The sequence below is a fragment of the Microtus ochrogaster genome, chromosome 16, assembly GCF_000317375.1.
Source record: "Microtus ochrogaster isolate Prairie Vole_2 chromosome 16, MicOch1.0, whole genome shotgun sequence".
Taxonomy (NCBI): domain Eukaryota; kingdom Metazoa; phylum Chordata; class Mammalia; order Rodentia; family Cricetidae; genus Microtus; species Microtus ochrogaster.
The window spans coordinates 10,492,313-10,515,746 of NC_022018.1; the positions used below are offsets into that span (position 1 = coordinate 10,492,313).

Here is a 23,434-nt window from a genome sequence, read left to right on the forward strand (position 1 = left end):
TCAGAACACTGGGGTCCTGGGCCCTGACTGTCACACCTATGCAGCCTGGGGCTCAGTGCTGGGGGGGCTCAGTGCTGGGGGGGCTCAGTGCTGGGAGGGGGCATCTTCTTCTTTGGAATCCTCTATGACCCTCTGATTTTTCTCCGCCCCACTCCCACAGTCCTTTGTTCTGTCCTGAGCATCCACACCTCCTGCTTCATGGGGAGCCATGCTTACCTTCTTTGAGATGGATGAACACGTCCTCACCATGGAGGTCAAGGCCAGGCAGGGGAGATTCCTTTTAGACCACCTTCCTGAGGCTATCACATCCTTTACTACAGCTCCTGCTGCTGCAGTGACCCAAACCATAAAATTATTTCATTGCTACCTCATAGCTGTTATTTTGCTGCTGTTATGAATTGTAATATAAATATCTGACACATAAAAGGGCCGTTGGACCCACGGGGGTCATGGCCCACAGGTTAAGAAGCACTGTTTTATTTTATTTATTTATTTATTTGGCTTTGGAGCCTGTCCTGGAACTAGCTCTGTAGACCAGGCTGGTCTCGAACTCAAAGAGATCTGCCTGCCTCTGCCTCCTGAGTGCTGGGATTAAAGGCGTGCGCCACCACCGCCCGGCTCAAGAAGCACTGTTTTAGAGCCTTATCTATTTCGCTCTTGTCCCAGGCCATGCACAGCTCCCTCCATTTTCGGAGGAGGTCTTGACAGGTTCTCACCTGAAAAGGCCCTGAGGTCCCGGAAGGGTCCCCTGCTTCCCAGCATAGGGCCAGCCTGAGGACAAGACCCTCCCTGTTGCACAAGAGTATGGGAAAGGCCTTAGAGAGTGAAATGAGCCCCCAGCCTGGGGCCTAGAGCCCTCATTTTGGCGGGAGTGGTGGAGCTACTAGAACCAGCTCTGGGTGCAGGGTTAGACCAGGCTGCCTCTGAGAACAATAAGAGGGACTTGCAAAGCTCCAGGGAGCAGCTGTTTTCCATTTGTACCCTGGGGAGAGAAAGCACAGAGGAGGGTAGTGAGGGAACCAAGAGCCAAGAGCAAGAAAACCAGAAACAGACCGAAAAGGAGGCTGAGCCTGAGCCGGTGGCAGGGAGGGAAAAGGAGCTGGGGGCAGAATGTACTTTGACAGGAAGGCAGGAACAAAGGCTTGCATGCTGCCATAGATAAGGCTAAGCACTGAGTGCTAACCCAGCCCTGGTCAGGGGAGCACGTGGGTGTGGGCATGGCAGGCCTGACAGCCGTCTGAGGTAGAGGATCCGGGCAGTGGTGGGCACCATGCCACCAGGCTCCTGCTGCAGTTGTGCTTGGCTGGCTGGCCGGCTGGCCGGCTGACTGGCTAAGAGCACCATGTTTGGTAAAACAGCAAGCAGTAGCTAGGAGCACCTGCCCAGGGACATGGAGGTTATCAAGACATGGTAGGTACACTGAAGCCCCCAGAACCTGTGTGAGGCCTTGTGGCCAGAGCCCTCAGGAGACCTGCAGCTCTGACTCCTGCCTGAGTGCCAAAGAGACCCATCAGAGAGCAGAGGAGCCCACTTCTCAGGGAGGGGTCCTTGGTATATGGCTTCTCGGCAGGGCCCAGGGCCTCAGAAAGCCCCAGGGCCCCCAGCACTAATTGAAATCTGTTGATGTGAACACACTGAGGAGTACCCGAGGCGAGGACCAGGGACGGTCTCCTGGGCACTTGGAGGCAGAGCAGCAAGTTGTAAACAGCTTAATGAGACACGACAGAGCCAAGTGGGCCCAGCCTGGCTGGCTGCTGAGTGAGATGTGGGCATGAAGAGTCTGACCCTAGATTCTCAGAGCACCTCCCGGAGAACTCACCCACAGCTGCTGGTGTGTGTGTGACATGGGCATCCACCCGCACCACGCCTTATACCGCACCCGTTTCCACTGTACCCTGGGGCTTCTAACACAGTCCTCCCTTCTCTCTACCTGCTCAAATGTGAACTCCTCTAGAAAAAGCTTCCTGACCACACCACTGTGGCACTGACCTGGCCCAGCCTGTACCTGTCATTTCACTGTCCTGGACCCAGTTGCCACTGCCACTCCCTTCTGGGTGGACTGGACATGTAGTCTGTGTTTGATAGAGCTGTACATTATATACTCAGTTATAAACAGAGCCTGTGCCAAGGCCCCAGTCGCGGCTCAATAGGAGAGTAGAAAAGGGGAATGATAGGGAGACGGCCAGATCCCTGTCCACTGGCCAGCCCCGCCCGATCCTGGCTCGTCACTGCCTCTAAGGATAGGGGCCTTGAATGTCTACCTGTCCCTCTAACCACAGCATGAGAGTTTGTTTCCTCTGATTTTCTTTCTCAGATTATCACAGCTCCTTACCATCATTGGAAAAAAAAAAAAGTGCTCCAAATGCTCTCTGTAATATTTTGGGATGAGGCAAGCTGATTGGATTATACAATGAACTTGAGGTAGCCTTCCTGCCTGAGAACCCCTCCCCCTCCCACTGTATACTGCAGTTCATTAGGCTGTCTTCCTGACAGAGCCAGGTCTGTCCACCTCTTCCTGGGAGTTCCGTCCCTACCCCAGACATGCTCTGAACTGGTGTAACCTCAGCATTCAGCCTGTGCTAGGAAAAGCTCTTGGCAGAGCCGCAAGGCAGACTCTGCTGGCCTCCCGCGCTCCCCATCTGTGTTGCCATCCTTCTGTGACTTCCGCATGGGCACAGGCTCCGGGAGGGGGCAGCCGAGCCCTGGGGGCCGCTTGGAAAGAAGACAAAGTGGGCCAGCAAGCAGCGTGTCTAAAAGCGTCTGGAGTGGGCGAACGCCTGTGCAGTGCGGGGCTGAACGCACAGTTCTGTGGTCTGCCTGGAGACGGGAGAAACCGCACCTCTTCCCCTAGCCCTTCATAAGGATCTGATGCTGACTGCTGGCCGTGTGTGTGTGAGTGTGTGTGAGTGTGTGTGTGTGTGAGAGAGAGAGAGAGAGAGAGAGAGAGAGGAGAGAGAGGAGAGAGCGCATTAGAGAGAGGCTGTGGGGGGAGAGGAAGCCGGTTCTGCAGTTGTCCTTCCTCTATGAGGAACTGGAGCAAGGCCCTCCCCACCTCAGCTTCGCTGTTTATGGTGAAAACCCTAATGACGCACGCCTCCCTCTGAGCCTACCTGTGAGGGTTAATGAGACAGAATAGCTTGTGAGGTTGGGGCTTGGCCCCAGTCAGCCTCCTTCAGACCAGGAGGTAGCCTTGCCCCTGTGCCACTTGACGTGAGCTTCATGTCCTCAGCAGAGGCCCCAGATCGCTCTGTCCCGGTCCTCCACAGCATTTGGTTCTCCTGGGCTCCAAGCACGCTCCCACCTCATCCTGAGCACGCCAGGGCCCAGTATACGCCCTCAGTTACTCTGCTTCGAGACTGAGAGGCCTCCAGGATTGTCACCAGGTCTCTTCCCATCCTGCCCTCTGCCCAGAGAAGCAATGAACAAAAGTGAGGACAGACTGAGACCTGTGTCAAAGACGTGCAAGCAAGCAAGCACGCATTTAACCCTGGGCCACACTGTTCCCCAGTGCTGGGTCTAAAGTCAGGCAGCCTGACAGGAACTCCATCCCTTATGCTCTCTCTGTGGTTCTGGGTTTCTAAAGTGGGATGGTGAAAGCACTTTCTCTAGGGTTTCTGTGGCCTTGGCTGAGGCAGTTTGTACCCCGCATGGTGACTGACAGAGTGGACACTTAGAGCACTTCACAGCAAGGTAGCCCTGAGGCGTGACTCCTTGGCTCAGCCTCAGCTTTCTGGGCTCAGGGATGTGGGCTGGGGCCGCTCCCTTTGACTAACACCCACTCACACTTCTGTCGGCTCCTGTTTTCACAGCTGAGCTGTTCATGGAGCAGAGACACCTCAAGGAAGCAGGTTTCTGCATTCAGGAGGCTGCTGGCCTCTTCCCCACCTCTCACTCGGTGCTCTACATGCGGGGCCGGCTGGCTGAGGTGAAGGGCAACTTGGAAGAGGCAAAGCAGCTGTACAAGGAGGCGCTCACAGTGAACCCAGACGGCGTGTGCATCATGTACAGCTTGGTGAGTCACCCTCCCTCCTGCCACCTCCTTGCCCGTCGCTTCACCCTTCAGACTAGCACCTGCTGCTGCTGCCGCTGCCACTGGGCGTCTCTAGAAAGTGACTTCCTGCCAGCTCTGCTGTGAGGAGGCATCTTATATGTGTCTTATAGGTGTGAGCTGTTTCCCTCCTATCAAGGGGTGGTTGACATTTTTTTGTGGCTTCCATGTTGTTGTGAAATTCTCTATGTGATCTACAACCAAAGATTCCATGGACGCTTGTTAGAACCTTACCCTGGGAGCTAACCCAGACTCTAGCTAGGCATTTCCCCAAATGCCTTGTATGAGTGTCCTCAGACTCTCCCCAACCTTTGAGCTGCCTCTTCCGTTCCATAGGAGCTCTATCTCCTTAGGGTTCTTAAGGGTGAGCCATGTCAGGTCTGGCATGAGTGTATACTGCAAATGGCCCTGAGTTGTAAAAGGGTCCATCAGACGCCAGTTCTAGAACATGGATTCCGGACCCGGGTACCAAGGGCACAGTGACACACCTACAACACCCATGGGTGGGAAGGTTTGGTAGCCTGTCTTAGCTACCTTTTACCTTAGGTGATCATGGGTAGTCACTGTCTCTGAACCTTGATTTTGCTTATCCATCCAGTGATGATTCTACGGCCTGGGAAGCATCATTGTGATTCTTACTCTGTAGAATTAGACTCCAAAGATGACCTTCTCCTTGCTTTCTGTAGCTGCTTCTAGAGAATGGAAATCAGGACAGATGGAGTAGCAGGAAGCAAGCCCACCCGCAGAGGCACGAGTGGTCTTGGAAGGACCATTTCGGAGCCCATAGTTATCTAGGTCCTGTTGAGGTCGGGGTTCCAGTTGGTTGCCCCCTCACCTTGAGGATGGCTCTCGCAGTGCCCCTGACATCCGGCACAGGGAGATCACAAGGATGGGAATAGTTTCATGTGGTCAGAGGGTTCCCACTGCCAGAAGGGGACAAAGCCCCGACAAGAAGCCAGAGGGTTGGGTTTCAAATTGGATTTAAAGAGTTTAGGCATATACTAAAGAAATCATTTGAGAGACCAAAGCATCTTCTATTATTTCTACCCAGTAGCCCTTGAAAACAGAACCAAGCAAACATTCCCTGCTCAGCCCTCGCTCCTGTTGTCAGCTTTCCTCTTGGGTTGTTTGAATTTTGAGCCCCAGATAAAGAAATCGCAGGCCACATCACACAACCCTGCCTCTTCTCATAGCTTCCTCCCATCCTGTGGACAGCCCAGCTGGCATTTGGTGTTTTTACAAGGCACATCCCCCTTCTCCTGCGTTTCAGACATCAGCTTAGCTGGTTAATGCCTCACTAGGGGTCATATCCAGAAAACCTGATTACTGAGGAGGACCGGGCTGGCATGATTCACGGATATGAGCCTGCAGTCTCAGCCCTCAAGCCCAGCAAAATCCAATAACAAGAACAATTTGGAAGTAACAGCGTACCATTTTTCATTTATGCTTATTATTGTTTGTAGCTATTTTCTTGAAACTGAAGCAGTTGCCAACCATGGGTTTCCATGGTAACTGAATAGCTGTCCAGAGTAGCTCCCTGCAGATGTTACTGAAACGGTCCCTTTTCTCTTCCTGGGGTGCCTTGCTGATTTAATGAAATTGGAGCAAGTCGGAGCCAGGCCTGCCCACCCTCAGTTTCCAGCAAGCAGAGGGGCAGTCGGCTCCTGCGTGGGCAGCCCATCCCCTTTCCACAGGCTTTGTTCCTGCCAGCATCCCACACATATGCATAAAGAATAGCAAATTGCAAGCCTGGAGAAGATTTACTAAGCATATTTTCCTAAAGACGTGTGAATGCTTTTAGCATGTTGATTCGAGTGTTCCCCTCATCTAAATGTCTTCCTTGTGATCCGAGACTCGGGACATCAGGGCTCTCATCCTGGGTCTGGCCTTGGTTTACTCGGGGGACTTAAGGAGACTTAACTTCCATGTCCCCTATGCCCCCTTTTGTAAATGGATAATAATGGTCCCTAGACTATAGTGTTCTTCTAATCAAATGAGATCATGCACATGAAAGTCTGCAGTGAAATAGGAAAGGAGGTTTAGACAGCATACAGACCACTATTCTCCAGGCCCCTCCACTGACAGACATTGGTAATCAATCATAGCATAGCTCTGCTTTGAAACATCAGTGGAGCCTGGGAAAGTATTTCTAGTGGGTTAGGCCAGTTTGATATTTCTACCAAGAATTGATTGTAAAACCATCTGCAGAGAATGAGAGAGACATTGTTTTGTGTATTCTGGGATAGATGCATCCTTAGAGAATTATCCAAAGAAAAGAACAAAGAAGGGTACTGGTCCCCCACCATGAAGTCACTGCCAAGGCAGGTTTCTAGGGAAGACATTGTAGCTGTACAACACCACTGAGCCTTTACAGAAACACTGCCTATCGTAGGTGCAAGCAGGAGAGCTATCCTTTCCCGTGGGATTTCAGCCACATACAAGCCTGGGCTGGAAAATTCTTCTGAAGTCATGGGGAAGTCCCCCTTGCCCAGAGTCTGGAAAGAGGAGGGTGGGGATATTCCTAGGGTACTGTTTAGGGGCCAGGTTTGAACCCACATCATAGGGCAGGGCTGGCAAACACCAGGAGAAGAGAAGACACCTGCGAAGGTGTCTAAGACAGGGACAGGTGTTCTGCTGCCCTGTTTGCCATCTTCCTCCCAAGATGCGATGGGGGAGCTCTGCCTGGTTCTGACTTCACCCTCCATGCAAGTTAGGAATCCACGTCAGACCATGCATGAAGGCATTGCCTCCTTGGCAGTTCTATGTCTGAGGTGGTGGGGGAGAGGGATGACAGGGACATAACGCTCTACTGTGCCCACAGCGGAATCCAGAGCAAGAGGATCCCTGATCCGTCTAGTCCTAGAGGCTGTCACAAGTAGTAGGAGTGTCTGCCTGCCAGTCTCCACCTTCCTCCACCACCCGAAACCCTCCTCGCCTAGAGTACTTGAACTCCGTGTGTTGGCGGAAGGCTGTAGTTGACATTGTGTGCCCCATGTAGTATGAGTACAGAAGCAGAGTCTTTATCAGTGTCCACGGAGGAGGAGGGTTGGTCTTCAGGGAGGGCAGGAAGGAACCCCAAGCTCTTACCCTTCATCTCTCTCACAGAACTCCTCGGTAGCACTGGACACTTCCAACACAGTGGGTTACAGGAGCCTAGACAGTGGCTAATGGTCTGACCAAGCCAGTGAGAGCCCTCTCAGGAGGGTGTTCCTACGTTGACACCTTAACAGGGAGGGTCATCGATTGTTCCTGAGGCTGAGGTTGACGTTTGACTCCATTTCCCAATACAATGAAGGAGAACATCATTTTCCTCCTTCTTTCTGAGTTGCCGCATTCACTCCCCACCCCACCATACAAAAGTCAAAGGAACAGAAGAAGCAGACAGTAGTAAATGATTGGGGGCTGGGGGAAGTGACAGTCTCCGAGGTTGTCTGGAACGCTCTCCTAGACAGTCTTCAGCAGAAAACCTACAGTCTTAGAGAGGTGCCAAGACAAAGGAGTAGGACCTTGACACTCTAGGGACAGCAGGTCTGGGGAAGCCAGATGGGATGCTAATGGTGAGCAGAGGCTCGTGAGTGTACTCCGGACATTCTAACGGGCCCTTCTGGGGCCCATCAGGACCTGATGTTGAGTTCTGTAACCAACCTTTGTCCCTCGGTAGAGGTGAAGGGGACTTTGTAAATATCTTTCTCCTGTGTCTGCTTCTTTTCAGCTGCTGTTAGCTCAGAATAGCCTTCTCGCCAAAGTGGCATAGGTAGGGTTAGTCTGTTCTGCAGTCTCAGCTCCACTAAAGACTCAAGCTCTGGCCACAGGTGGGCCCACTCCCTCCACCCTTGGCTTGCCTTGGATTGTAAGGTGCTTCTCTGCTCTGGAGACAACTCAAGGCACTCGGCCCTGAGGGGGCACGCAAGGTGTTGTGGGTAGCCCCTGCTTTGCTCTCCCAGGGACGGACTTCAGAGACACAGATTCTTGCTCTCTTATTGGGGACTAGCTGCAGGTTCTCCCAGAACCTTTCCTCCTTGGGCAGCACAGTCACAGTGGGAAACCCTTCCGTACCAGCTTTGGCTCATAGTCTAATGCCCAGGGATGCAGATGTTCTCTTCCATCTGCCCTGGGAAGGCAGGGAGATAGCAGTGTTGCCATCTCTCTCCTCCTTGATGGCACAGTGACGTAAACTATTCTCCTTCATTGATCTACTCCTCAGTGTACATCAGCCACGTGACAGGCTCAGGAGTGGCTGTGGCCCCAGAGACGTCTTTGCTCATCTTCCCCCGCCCTGCCGCCTCCCACCTACAGCACTGAGAACTGGGTTCTGAGGCCAGAGAGGTGGACTCTGGTTGTAAAAGCCTGTCGAGCATCCCCACCCAGCTCTCCCAGTCCTGGAGGGGTGGTACCAGATTCTCAGAGTGATAAACCAGAGATGGCCAGCCTTGTCCAACCATAAGTTATGAGAAAACTTAGGTATTACGTTGCTAGGCTTTTCTTTTTTCTTTCTTATATCAAAGGGAATATAATTTTGGCCCTTGTGACTTCAAAGCATGCTTTAGGGCTCAGAGGAGCTGGAAGCTGTGCAGACAGCATGGGGTCCCACAGTGGCAGCAGCCTGAGCTAGTCCTACCTTTACCCAAGTGGACTTCTGTTGGACTACATCATATCAGTGTGGGGTAAGGGTCTTCGGTGCAAATTGCCTTGTAGTTTCGGGGGAAACTGATGATCAGTTGGGAGCTGAGGAGGGAAGGAGGAAGAGGAAGGCCGAAACAGGGGTCAGAATTCCCTTTGGAACTGCTTCTAGTGCTGGTTAGCTAAGATCCCAGTACAGCAGCTGGCTCCAGGAGAACTGGCTGGCAGTTGAACGTGGCTTTCAAGCCCACCTGACCTGCACTTGAGGTTCACCTTGCCTTTGCTCACTGTTTAACCTTGGCCAAGGTTCCTGCCTCTCCAGAGGTTCAGTGTTCCTGTCTATGAAATGGGGATGGCTCTGCCTAGTATATAGGCTGCTGTTAGAATGAGCGTAAGTCATCATGTAAGGTCTTTCTCACTCTGAAGTGGAGCTCCTGGCCATGTTCAACTGCTCTCAGTGGAGCCAAGCTCAGAGGCATGTTGCACCAAATCTGCTCCTCACCAAGTACCTCAGAGAGAGGTGGCCGAGGCACAGGTGTTCAGGACACAGGTCCCACGTACCCTGTGAATGGGCCCGAATGAACAGAGTGCAAGGCCATGCAGACCTTAGCTAAGGAGAGGAGTGGAGTGGATGCCTCCCAAGAAGCCCCAAGCCGGGGGAAGGTGGGGATTGTGACCTTGCCTTGCAGTCTCTTACCTTGGCTGATCGGAGGTAGTTGAAGAGGTGGCAGCCTTTGGCGAGGCTCTCTGCGGTTCTCCTGGCCCTGCGCTCTGGGCTGTCACTCTGCCAGGCTGGTTCAGCATCTGTTTGCTGACATTACAGAGGAAGAGTGGCTTCTCGAGAGGCTGAGAAGTCAAGCTTGGTGCCCTGCCATTTGTAAAGGTCCCCTAAAGTTGGACAGAGCGATGGCACATGACACAGACCTCAGGGTCCCCAGACCCATCTGCCAGACCTCAGGGCCCCCAGACCCATCTGCCAGACCTCAGGGCCCCCAGACCCATCTGCCTCGGTTGCATGTGTCCTAGGTCACAGGGGCCAAAGCGGGGTGCTAATGGCTCTTCAGGGGAGCTGTAGTGGATGACTTGAGGAGTACAGGCAACTGAGGGAATGGGAAGACCAGAAATTTTGTCTTTTGGGGAGAATGGGGGTGGGGTGGGGGGCTGTGGAGGCTGTACCTGGGGAACCATCGATTGAAGCTTCTGTCTGGCAGACAAGTTCCTTCAGTAGGACCGTCTTGGCCATTTGATCCCCAGATGGGGTGATTTCATTGGAAGTTCCTCTCCACGTCTACCTGGAGGCATGCTCCTTGTAGCAAGCAGAAGCGGAGGGCGAGGTGCTAGTGCAAGGTGCTATACCTCCCCAGACAGGCCAGGGTTTAGAATCTCCTCCACCCCCACCCCTCCTGCCCAGCTTGCCTGGCTGGGCACAGGTTCAGATCATGATGACAGTTGGGCACAGTTGACTCGATTTAGCTCCAGAATCCATTTTATCAACAAAGGAATGGGAAAGACTGTCTGGGGTTACGACAGAGGGTAACCACTAATTAACCTTGTCCAATAAGCCACCCTGTCCTCAAATGGCTATTTCTCACTCCACTGAAAACGCAGCCTCCTACTCTACCCCTGGGGACTTCAAAATGAGTCAAGGCCAGTCTTGACCAGAGGTGAGCCTGGCAGAGGCTTCCATTTCCTGGTTTGCTGTAAGCCAGAGTCACGAGATATGACCTGCCTCTAGGCAGTCCAGTGCTTTTGGCCTCTTAGCCCAGAGGCTTCTCTGAAGACAGCCCCATTCAGTCAGAGAGGCCAGCTGGGTCTCTAGACTAGGACACTGCACCCCAGAGACCCACAAAGAGAAAGGAATGGGCATGGGCTTGGCAACACAAGGGCAACAGGCACCAGCTACCCTAGAAGACCCCTCCTAGGCTGGGCTCCCAGTGGATCTGGGCACTTTCTCAGCAAGGGCCTCTTCAAGAGACATGGGGTTAGTATATCACTTGGACACAAGGTGGACCTGGGAAGAGTTGTGTCCTTTGCTTCCAACAGGGAAGTGGAACTGGCCTAGGACTCATGTTCTGGAAGGGGTGTGGGACAGAAGGGCGTGTCCCCAGTCTGGTTGGGCAGGCTGAAGGTGACACCCCGGATCAAACCTGGAGCCAGGACTGACCTGGAAGCAGGCAGCCTCCCCAAGTCTCCTGAAGAGGCGCCTTCCAGTGCAATGGCTCCTCCGTGCTGCAGCGTCTTCACACAGGGCCTCCGGGGAGCTGCTGTCTCCAGCAGCCTCCCAGCTGATTCCCAGCTTCCCAGCTGGAAAGGCTGTTACAGAATTCCAAGAATGTGCCTGGAGCTCAGAAAGAAAATTCCCAAAATAGCTTCTATAAATACTTTAGGGCAGGGGTGGGGAGGAACAGTTTGCTTGGCCCACAGCTGGCCTAGAACTAAGTACTGCTTCCCAGGGTAGGCTCCCTAAGAAATGATAGAGCCATGCCCAACCCTGCCTGGCCTTCCTGCTGTGCCCCTACTTTAGGAGACATCATGGTGGGGCACTGGATCAATGGGGATGAGACAGTGTTAAGTGACAGAGCTTAGAAAGGCTAGTAAGACCCTCTCTACACCAAACTGTAGCCTCAATTCTAATCTGTAGCTCAACAGAAAGCCTGGCTCCTAAGAGGGAAATGCCCTTAGACCCTCAGTCTCCAGACTGTCTTGAGCAGACCTCAGCAAGGCACAGGTCCCTCAGGATGCCCTTAAGGCTGAGCCAGGTGTCTCTGGCTCTGTGTCCAGGTCCCTCCTACCTGGCTTCTGTTGAGCTGCTATCCTGCTTAGAGCAGAAAGGCTGGCAGGAAAATGTCGCTTCCTCTCACCCTAGAGTACAGGCCAGGAGAGGCACACAAGAGTCCCACAGTGACCTAACGTGGTATGGAGGTGGTGTTATGGTTTAAGTAAAATGCTGCAGGTTCCCTGAGGGGTGCAGCGGCAGAAACGCTGCAGGTCCCTGAGTGGCAGCAGTGGGCAGTGGGCCATGAGACCATGCCGCAGGTTCCCGAGTGGTAGCGGGCAGCGGGTCCCGAGACCACAGTGGGCCATGAAGGCAGCTGGATCCCAGGCAGGAAGCTGCATGGTGGGTGAGAGACTGAGATGGGTGGGCAGAGGAAGTGAGTATTTATTTGGTGGGTTATGGAAGGGAAAAGGGAGAAGGGGGAAGAACAGAGAGAGAGAGAGAGAGAGAGAGAGAGAGAGAGAGAGAGGAGAGAGAGAAGCGGGGAGAAGGGAGCGAGGCAGAAGCTGCCTCTTTGAGAGGGTGCCACATTAAACTTTGAACAATTTAAATAGGGACAAGAGACTGCAATTTAGCCACGTAGGCAGATGGGAGACTTACAGCAAAGATATCATCAGAACTATTTCTGAAGTACACCAGTGACCAGATGCAGCAGGTCATTCTTCAGTGGCAGGGCCCGGAGGAGAAAGTGCCAGGGATTGAGAAAGACAGGAAAAGTAGAAGGTAGGAAAGATAAAAGCTGGGGTGGGGAGGTCTTGACCTTTCGCTTGCAGTCTGAGCCCCTTCCTTTCCGTCTCTCTCCCAAAAAGGCAGCTTCTGCCTTACTCCCTTCTCCCCACTTCTCTCCTTTCTCTCTCTCTCTCTCTCTTTCTCTCTCTCTCTGCTCTTCTCCCCTTCTTCCCCCCACCTTCCCTTTCCCCTCCATAACCCACTAAATAAATAATCCAGCTTCACTCTGCATGGTGTGCCTGTCCGTCAGTCTTGTGCCCTCTGCCCACTGTCGCCACTCAGGGACCTGCACCATTACAGGTGGTGTCTCTTAAGGCTTGCTAATCTCAGGAAAGGCTTCCTAGGAGAGCAGAGACCTGAAATGTGGATGAGGGCAGAGGTACCCACCCTGAGAGCTGGGGAAAGAGGGACTAGAGACAGGGATTTCTGGAGACTGAGCCTAGGCCTGTTCCTCACCAGTGGTGGTTGTTTCTAGCCTAAGTGTGCCTTGCAACTGTAGTATCCCATGGTCACAGATAACTTGTACATGGCTACCAAATCCCAGTCATGGCACCACAGTGAAGGGTCAGAAGCTAAGGGCCTCCTTACAGGACTAGATGGCTCTCAGCAGATGAAGGACAGGCGGGGGCGGAGGGGATGACACACAACTCCACTGGGGACGTGTGTGGATGGGATGGAACTGAGACGCCAGCTCTGTGTTCCCACCATCTCCCTGGAGACCTGTTCTCACAGCCAGTAAAGTGCCGGGAGGGTGCTGATGGACCCTGGGGACAGAGCCAGGCTGGGGACAGCAGGTGAGACCTTGCATCTTCCTGTGGTTGGGTCCCACCCAGTTGTCAGGCGGCAAACAGTGCTGAGTTGCTACCAAACACAAGTGCTGCTGGTGTCAGGGGCAGGTGGCCACAGATTCTGTTACAGGCCTTGGGCCTCCAGCCTTAGCCTGACCCCAGCCTGGCCTGGTGTCTTCTTTCAGGTTCTAAGGTCAGCATGTTGGGGCAGGAGGGCAGGAGCCAGATCTACTGCGCAGCCCTTCCTAACAGAGAGGATCCTGGCGTCTCCCCGCCTCTAAAGACATAGGCAGTGCTGGCCTTTCCCTTCCCCACACCCACGGTACCCCTCCAGAGAAGCTGGCTGTGCCTTCTCCAAATCCCTCCTTCCAGAATTCTCAAGGGCCCGGTGAGGAAGGACTGTCCCATCCCCCAGTTCACAGATAAGGAGAAGGTTGATGATTGCTGGGGTCACAGTACATCAATGGCAGAGCTGGGATTCAACCCAGCCAGGCTTTCTGGCTGCTGAGCCCTGGCCTCTGACCTCTTCTGAGACTCACGTTCAGCCAGCAGACACTCTGGCTCCTTCCCATACACCCATACCTTTCCTTTGTTTTGGTTTGGTTTGGGGTTTGGGTTTGGGTTTTTTGTTGTTGTTGTTGTTTTGTTTTGTTTTGTTTTGTTTTTTAGGACAGGGTTTCTCTGTAGCTTTGGGTGCCTGTCCTGGAACTAGCTCTTGTAGACCAGGCTGGCCTCAAACTCACAGAGATCCGCCTGCCTCTGCCACCTGAGTGCTGGGATTAAAGGTGTGCGCTGCCACCTCCCAACATGCTTTTGTTTTTTGTTCTTTTCCTCGTTGTCATCCTGGGATTGAATATAAGGCCTCTCACACACTGGGCAAGTACTACACCACTGAGCTACACCCCCTGTCTTGATATGGTCTCACTAAGTTCCCCAGGGTAGCCTAGAACTCTGCTGCCCAGGCAGGCTTTGAACTTGTTATGCTCCTGCCTCGGCCTCCAAGTTGGCTGGGATGACAGGCTTGTACCACCAGGCTCAGCTAGAAATTCAGGGGGCTTCAAACTCCTCTGCGATGGAACTCTTCTTGCCAGTAAAACATGCTGTGCAAAAGAGTGCCAGCAAGCAAGCTCAGAGTGCCCTCTCTGGTAGGCCCTGCTGGCCACCTCCGGCCTCTGTGGTCAGCATTCACAGGCCTCATCAGACCTTCCATTTTGGTGTCTGGCAGCCATCTGCTAGAACCTTCCTCCTCCACCCTATGGGCCCTGTTCCATCGTGAGCTACTCAAGGTCCTGCCCCGGGCCGGGCCCTGTGGACGGAACAGTGTGGCCTGGAGCACTGCTGGCCAGCCAGGCACTGTCCCGGTTCTGGCAACCCTGAGTCAGCAAGCTGTGTGTATCTGGTTAGATGCAGAGTCCTTGGAGGCTACACCCTGCCCCCACCTGCTCTTTATAGCTTGAGGTTGCTAAGTCCTTCCTTGGGTGTGTCTATGCTAGGGTCAAAGGAAGGTGCCATGCTGGAAGTCAGTTCTGCCTCCCTGCTTTCTGGCCCCAGGACCTCCAGCCGGCACCTCTAGCCTTTTCCCAGTTTTCCTGAGTACCATCTTTCTTGCCTAATTGGTCATGTTCCAAGCTCTCTTAGGACTTTATGAAGTCAGCCATGTACATCTTTCCTGGTGCATCTCCATAGCAACCGAAGGCCTAACTCTCTGGAGCTTAGGGAGGAGGAAAATAATCCAGCTAAAAATGTACATGGCCGTCAGTGGGCGGGCTGCAGAGAGGGGGCTTCAAGCACAGAGCCAGCTCCCCACACTCACCCTGGTCCCTTGCCTACCCAGGAAGTCAGAGCTGGAGATTTACCTCCACTCTTACTTACTTCTGGGTATCTTGGGATGCCTTCAGAGCCTGGCCAGATATCAGTGAATAGCCTTTCTGGGACCTGAGCTTTCCTCATGCCCCTCCCCCCTGTCCCTTGTACCCAGTGTGTGTTTGGGGGTGGGGGGAGAGTGTTCAAGGCTGCCAGTTTCACTTCTCCCCCCTTTGCGACAATTTCTGGCACTTCCTCTAGTTCTGGTAATAGTCGGTTGAGTTAAACTGCAAGGCCTTGCTTCCCGCCTCCTGACCTGGACTTCCAGGTTCTACATCCCTGAGCCCCTTCTAACTCATCCATCCCCTCAGCAGCTGCTGTCCCTCACCCTCTCCCTCCTGTGACCCTCAGCTGCCAGCGTGGGCTCTGCTGGGTGCTTCACTCTCAGGAAGACGGGATGCTGATGCAAGCAGAGAAGCTTCCCCTCCTTGTCACAAACTAGATGTGCCTTCGCTCTTGGTGCTTCTGGGGTGAGGGGCAGCTCCATGCTGCAGGCGGCATGCTCCTGGTTGCATTTCTTGGACAGCTTTGCCTCCACTGATTCATTTGAGCTGTGTCATCCGAAATAGCCATGCTGGGATATTTTTCGTTAACTTTCTTCCCCATTTGTTGAAGAGTGAACTGAGGGCCGAGAATCTCCCACATGGAGCCACTCAAAATCAGGTCTAGACTTGCAGGCCTGTCTCTTGAAGGAACCTAGTTCCTCCAGGGCTAAAGCAGGGTTTGGTCAGGGACAGAGAGGTTTTGCATGAAAAAAGGACATGGTCATTTGTCTGTGGCCAAGCCAGACCTAGGGCCTCTCTGGCTGGTGGCCAGGAGCAAGCTGCTGCTGCCCTCTCTGGTTGCTAGGCTCCCTCTGTCCAGGTCTTGTTAACCTTGCCCTTTGCTTCATTTCTAGGGTCTGATGCTGAGTCAACTGGGCCACAAGAGCCTGGCTCAGAAGGTGCTGCGGGATGCTGTGGAGAGACAGAGCACCTGCCACGAAGCCTGGCAGGGCCTGGGTGAGGTGCTGCAGGACCAGGGCCAGAATGAGGCTGCCGTCGATTGCTTTCTCACTGCCCTGGAGCTGGAGGCCAGCAACCCCGTGCTCCCCTTCTCCATCATCCCCAGAGAGCTGTGAGCCTCTGCAGAGGCTGCTGGCCGTCCAGTGCGCACAGCAGACATAGGCAGGGGGCAGGGAAGGACGGCTGCACTCAGGTGTGGGCCTCAGGGAATAGATGATTAGTGAACGCTTCCACAGGCTCCAATGCCAGTTCTCCACCCACCCCCCACCCACTGCAGGGCCAACTAGGCCTGAGATGCCATCTGAAGCTGGGTGGACAAGATTTGCATCCAAAGCAAATGCATTGCTCCCTGGAGGCCGACACTGTGGTGTTGCTGAGCACGGAGGGGGGGGGGGGATGCTTTAGATAAAAGGTGTGTTTGGACCCAAGCCCCACCGTCAGATCCCTGATACCCCCTCCCCGGATTTACTGGTTTTGGATTTGGATGAACCAATCTTGAGTTGGTGTCCCATAGAGATGAACCTGCCAGCTGCCCTCTGGCTGAGCCAGGCTTTTCCTGGCCTTTCCTGGTACCTTGGGAGACAAACTGGCTTGAATCTGACTTTCCAGAGCTGTGGCATGCCGAGAACCTTGGACACACTTCCCCCATCCAATCCCAGGGCAGTGCAAGCTTGGAGATTGTTCTTGGGCCTTGACCAGGACAGCCACAGCTTGAGGTCCCAGATACAGGGAGGAAAGTGGGCTCCTGGGTTCCTGTGAGACTGAATTAGCACCGTTGATGCCCAGTGTTGCCTCTGTGGGGAGGTTTCCTGAGAGCTACGGGGTACTTTCTGTGTGCCACCAAGTGCCTTTGGGGCTCATATCAGGCCAGGCCTCCCAAAGGCTTCCATTTTCACCACTCCCGTCTCCCTGGAAACATGCCCCAGCCAGCAGGCTCCATGGGCCTTATACCAATGGCCTCTAGGGTAGGCCTTGAAATACAAAACAGGGTTCTGACCTAGCCATTTCTAGTGCCTTGAGTGCACATTTCTTCAAGGCTTTCCCTACAGTGCAGGTCCCTCTGGGGTGAGGGACATGGAAGTGACAGTTTCTAGGACTCCCCCCAATACACATCCTCATTCCCAGCCCAGTTTTCACGCTGGGCTTTGTTGAGTGACCCATACCCCAGCTTGGCCTTTAAGCTCCCCTTTTCCAGAGCCCCACAGAGGTCGTGCTTGGGTGGATGGAAGAGGAGGGGACAGGGCCAGGGGCCGGGCAGATGTCCCTCGCTGACTTGTCAGCCAGCCACTTTGCCTCTGGAACTTCCCTTAGGAACTGTCCCCCATGGTGTGGCAGAGAGTCCCCCTCTCCCCTGCACTCTGGCTGGGTCTCCTTCAGTTTCACCTTGCTCTCGCTTGAGAACGCAGGGTGTTGAGAGCTGCCTGGTTTACCATGGCCAGCACAGCTTCCTGGATGGAGCAGACCATTGGAGCCTGGCTCTATCCTTTACTGCCTTAGCCACTGCATGTCCCCTCTTGTCCCCAGGGAGCTGGTATCCCCTGGTCACAGCCCCAGGCCAGAGGGAAGATATTCAGTCCTTGGTCTCTTGGTTGAAGGTCTCTATATGTATGTGTGTATATAAATATGGATAGATATATATGCTAAACATCTATATTTTTATGGAATTCTGTTAGAAAAAGAGTAAAAACTAAGCAGATACTATTGGTATATCTTGAAGAGATGGTTAGTCTGAGCAGTGGGAAAGATACCAAATGCATTCTGACTTAAGTGTTCCCTCTTTGGAGGCCATGGGGGACAGGGCCCAGTGACCTTGGAAACTGAATAAATGACCCTTGAAGGGGAAACCAGACTGTTTGGAGCAGTGTGTTCATTCTTCTGGCATGCAGTACAGTGGAGAGGAGGGTCACATCAGAGGAGAGGCTCTGAAGGCTGCACTTGGAACCTGGGAAGGTGGTGGAGGAGGGGTGAGGCAGAGAAAAAGAAGGCCAGCCACCAAGGTCTGGATCTCCAATAGGAGAGCCTTGCCGGGTTAGCTGTGAACTTCTAGGATTGGGGGTGATTGGGCCACATCCAGATGGACCTGTGGCTGAGAAGCTCACAATAATGCATCTGAAGTAATTATACCTCAGCAATTATATAATTATAAAAGTACAAGTTATCTACTACAAAACATGCACCAAAATTGTTCAAAGAGTGATGTGAGTTCTCAGGGAGGCTCTGCGTTATCATGACCCCGAGGGATTGCCTCCTGCACCCTAGAGTGGCAGACACCCCCGACACTGCACCCCGCCACTCCATACTTTAAGGACAGCCATTATGTGACTTTCCCAGTGCCCTCTACTGTCCCAGGCTCTTACTGCAGTCACCCCCTCCCTCCCTACCTCTACCGTGACCTTGTAACATGGCATTGGTAGCCTAGAGAAGAAGGGCTTTTGGGGGAGCCCAACTGTTTTTGAGATTTCCCCCATTCAGTAGTGGGGTTGTACATTGAATCCAGGCCCTTAAGCGTGGCAAGCATGCATGTGCCTACTACCACTGAACGACATCCCCAGCCCTCTCTCCACTTTCCTTCAAAGGCAGGATCTCATGTAGCCTATGCTGGCCTGAAGTCAGGATATAGCCAAGATGACCTTGAACTCTTGATCCCCTTGTCTCTCCCAGGTGCTAGGATTACAGGTATGCAGGGCTGTGTCCAGCTCTGCGGACCACAGACCACCTTCCGTAGCTCTTCCTTGGGCAGCACACACACTCTAGTGACTGACAGTGGATCTCATGTTACTTGTTACATGCCTGAGCCTTCAATGTTCGGCTCTAAGGGCTGCCATAGACACAGTGGTGGTGTCTGCCAGTCTGGAGAGAGGCTAGAGGGAAGGGCGGAGGCTCAGCCTTCCGTTTGAGAAAGTGTTGCCCTGCTGACCTGGAACTCAGGAAATGTTGGAGGGTCAGGCAGTGGAGACTCACCGAATCTGGGCATTTCCTGACACCCCCGCCCTACCCCATTCAGTGCACAGACCTTGTGCTGACAGCCCTCACTGGAGAACAAGCCCATTGTGCCTGCAGAAGGGAACATAAGTCTGCCTAAGTCTGAGGGCAAGGCTTGAGACGCGCCTTGCACTGCTTCGCTCTGGGCCTCAAGCCCACCCACCACTTTCTAAGGCATACCCCCCGACACACATGTGGGTGTCTGAATTAACAGTGCCAATCTGTAGACACAAATATGAATGGAATTTCAGCTGCCATCACTCCAACTCTTTTTTGGGTACCAAAGTGTTCATTGTTGTACCGTACCCTGACCCGGGACTCAAATATCATCACCATGCAAATGTCTCTTGGCCTTGGGAATCCTCCCACTAAACAAGCCTCCCACTTGCCCACCCCACAGTGCTGAGCCTAGGGGTCTAGGGAGATGCCTGAAAAGTCTCCGCTGTGCCCTACCAGGGATCCTCTGGAACTGTCACCAAGTGCTTTTGGTTGTAAAGACAATGGGTTCCCTGAAGGTAATGCACCAGGCAACAGTTGCTCCAAGGAGCCGTAGGTCAAGCACTTGGAAACAAGAGACCTGGGACTAAAGCAGCCATGGCCTCCATCCTACCCTGACAGAGGCAGGACAGTGACACTGTAGTTACCAACTGAGTTGGAACCTCTCTTTGTCCTCCACTGGTTGGGTGGCCTTGAGCAAGAAGCTTAACCTCTCTGTACCTGCTTTCTCATCTGCAAAATAGCAAAGGGATAGCACCTGCTTTGTGGATTATGATTATATAAAAAACATTTTTGAGGACTCTGGGCTGGACACCACCACACTGGCCCTCAGACCCACTGTCCCCTGCCTTGCTCCTACAGCACCAAGCCACAGAGCAGTCTGTTCTTAAGCAAGAGAATCCATTTGGTCATTTGTTGTACGGGTCACTTAGCATCCTATAGACTGGCTTCACTAGGGGGTGTGTATTGCCCTGATCCAGTCAATTGTGACACAACCCCCAGGACACAAAATATAGCAGCTTATGTAATTAAAATTCTATTCCCTTCTGAGATGTTCACCAGCTAAGTCCTTCCTATGCAAGGCCTTCTGTTTAATGGGTACAGCATGGATCCCTCTGGAGGGGCACACAGAGAACACACCCAGCTGCGTCTTTGTCCTCATTACCTGTGGAGCAGTAGTGGGTGCCTCTCCTCCTAGGTCTTCTCTTGGCATGAAGGTGGCAATGACGACCCTAATACACATCCATGCCCAGCACTTGGCCACTTACATGACACTGGGCTCACAGTCAACTGCTAATCACCCCTTTGGTAGTTCACAGCCTTGGTAGGAGATTATCATGTCTTATCCACCCTTGCCTGAGAATCCAGGGTCTGTACTCTGTCATCTGCCATCCTCTAAGGACACAAAGAGCTCAAGGGCTCTGGGAACAGAGACAAGAAGTTTCTCACTCCCACAGTAGAAGGGAAATGGGCTCCTGGACACTGGCACCATAGGAGTCTTCTCTGACAGTGTCCTGAGAAGGTCACATCAGTCCAGGGACCTGTGCACCTGGAAGCGCCCTCCCCACTACCACTACCAGTGTCACCAGGATGTCTGGCAAGAAGGGGACAAGACAGAGCTCCATACCACTCATCACCTAGCCCCTCTGAAGCCAGAGCAGTAGTTCCTTAAGCAAATGTCACTCAAGGAGTGTGGACTCCCCAAACACTGATGGGGTTCAGAAGATGCCAGGCAGCTGGAGGTATGGGAACTGTGTGTCGGGCTGTGGAACTCCAGAACCCTGATGTCCAGTTGACTGGATGGACCGGTGTGGGTCCATATGCTGGCAGATGGACTGGGCACACACACACACACACACACGGAACATATCCAGGTACAGATTGTCATCATCCCCTGGTTCTCCATCATGACTCTTCCCGCTCTCAAATATGTCTTTAGACTTTGGGGAGCTGTCACTCATCATCTTCTAAGGCACTATTTGATTTTGAACCCTTCGAGGTAAGTATGCATAGAAACTATGCCCCTGTAGTCTTCTACACTTTGGGGTGCCTTTCAAACCCAAGTTTTCTGTCTTACCTTTGACCTAACGCTCCCAGCTGGTCCTCTGTCCATCCTCCCACTTCGCACTAGTGCTCTTTACAGTAGTACTTCTGGCCAGGATCCCAGAACCCCTTTAGCTGCTCTCTCTAGTCTCTCCCTCTCTGCCTCCTCTGGCCATTACCATCACGAGAGGAGGCAGCAGGTCTGACTTTCGCATAACCAGAGGACACAGAGGGACGCTGCTCCTGGTGGAAGAAGAAGCTAAAGAGCAGCAGAAGTCATGGCAGAGAGGACAGAAGAGAAGACCTGGGGGACGGGAGCAGAGTGAGGAGCAGATGGATATCTACAAGGGGGAACTCTTGGGTCTGGAGATAGGCAGGTCTTGTGCTCTCAAAGGCACCAGGAAGGCAGGAGCTCAGGCTTCATTTCATTCCTGTGCCTCTCCAATTCCAGCAACTGAACCGACTTCTCAGAATCCTTACAGTGACACATGAGCCTGGAAAGTTCCTGCGTGTCTGGTGGGGGACAATTCTGTATTCTGTCAATTACATTTTAAATAAATGCTGATTGGCCAGTAGCCAGTCAGGAAGTATAGGCAGGATAACCAGATAGGAAGTAGAGGCGGGACAATGAGAACAGGAGAATTCTGGGAAGAAGGAAACTTTCTCCATAGTCCTGTCCAGACACCAAAGAAGCAGGATGTGACCTGTCCCGCTGAAAAAGGTACTGAGCCATATGGCTAACATAAATAAGAATAATGGGTTAATATAAGTTACAAGAGTTAATAAGAAGCCTGAGCTAATGGGCCAATCTGTTTATAAATTATGACGACCTCTGTGTAATTTCTTTGGGATTTACTGGCTGTGGGAATAGGGCGGAACAGAAACCCAACAAGCAGACCCTCATGTTACATGTGTCTGTTCCTAATCAACTGCTAATCACCTCTTTGGTAGTCCACAAACTTGTGGGGAGTATTGGGAGGCTCTGTCCCCAAGAAAGAGATCATTATGTCTTACCTACTATTACTTAGTTTGTGACAGTACTAAGAATACAGGGCTTGTACCTTTTTAAAAAATTAAAATTTTTTAAATTAAAAAATTAAACTGAAAAAATCAATCTAGGACTTTGCACATGCTAGACAGGTGCTCTACCACTGGACTACCCTCAGCCCCTCTTATATTTTATTCTGTTACAAGGTCTTAACTTTCCCAGGCTAGTCTTGAACTTGTAAATATCCTGTCTCAGCCTCCTGAGTGGATGAGACTACAGGCCTGTGCCAAACAAAAAATCCATCAGCACCGTCAACACCAGGACCTCCCTCAGCACCGTCAACACCAGGACCCCCCTCAGCACCGTCAACACCAGGATCTTCATCAGTAAGACTCTGGGACACTTGGACCATCTGACAATGACAGATCCTTTATTTTTATGCTCAACCAAGTTGTTCTCGGTATACTATTAAAACCCTTGAATAATGCGGGGAGTGGGGGAAGCTCTGTTAATCAATCACCTTTAAGAAGTGGAACCTAGTTAAGGCACGGCTACCTGGAGCCCAGGAAGAAAACTGGGACGGACCAGGTGCTCGCTGTTCTCTCTGGGTGATTCCCGCAGGACACAGCGGAACTCGGACTTCCCATTCTTGTGGCGTGAGTTCACCTTATAACAATTAAAAATATAGTTGTTTATCTTTAAGCTGGCCCAGTTATTTCCCGAATCAAGCAAACAGTTACAAGCTGGCACTGTGCTCCCTACCATGGACCGAGCCTCTGAAACTATAAGCAAGCCCCCAATTAAATGCTTTCTTTTAAAAACTGCCTTGATCATGGTGTCTCTTCACAGCAATAGAACAGTGACTAAGACATTATCCAGTGTGATGGTTGGTGTTTTCAACTTGAAAAAAATCTAGAATCACCTGAGAAATTAATCTCCGAGCATGCCTGTGGAGGATTATCTTTTGTTAATTGATGAAGACAGACCTGTGTTGATTAGGACCTGGGTTGCACAAATGGTGGGAGCAAATTGAGCATAAACAAGTATTGTCAGGGGTTTCTGTCCTGCCTGGTCCTTGCAATCGTTAAGTCCCAAAGAAATCACACAGAGGTTTACATTAACTATAAACTGATTGGCCCATTAGCTCAGGCTTCTTATTAACTCTTACAACATATATTAGCCCATTATTCTTAGCTGTGTTAGCCATGTGGCTTGGTACCTTATTTGGTGGGGCAGTCACATCTTGTTTCTTCTGTGGCTGGGACAGGAATGCAGAATGGGCTTCCTTCTTCCCAGAATTCTTCTATTATCATTGACCCGCATCTACTTCATGTCTGGTTGTCCTGTCTATACTTTCTGCCTGGCTATGGGCCAATTAGCATTTATTTAAAATATAATTGACAGAATACAGACCATTTTCCCCCACCAAATAAGCATAGATTACCTCATTGTCTCTGCTTGTCTTAGGGTTTTATTGCTGTGAAGAGACACCATGACCATGGCAACTTTATAAAGGAAAACATTTCACTGGGGCTGACTTACAGTTAATAGGTTTAATCCATTTATTGTCAAGGCAGGAAGCATGGCAGATTGCAG

General features: G+C 52.3%; 1 protein-coding gene across 3 annotated transcripts in view; it reads left to right on the forward strand.

Annotated features, from left to right (window-relative positions):
* The window catches only part of Ttc7a (tetratricopeptide repeat domain 7A), a 104,480-nt gene extending 86,803 nt beyond the window's left edge, over positions 1–17,677 (forward strand). For all 3 annotated transcript variants that reach the window (XM_005354709.3, XM_005354710.3, XM_026782943.1), the window contains 2 exons: positions 3,810–4,012; positions 15,723–17,677. In XM_005354709.3, coding sequence (XP_005354766.1) covers positions 3,810–4,012; positions 15,723–15,944 — 425 coding nt within the window. In that variant the 3' untranslated portion in view covers positions 15,945–17,677. The remainder of the gene's footprint in view (positions 1–3,809; positions 4,013–15,722) is intronic.
* The last annotated feature ends 5,757 nt before the right edge of the window (positions 17,678–23,434 follow it).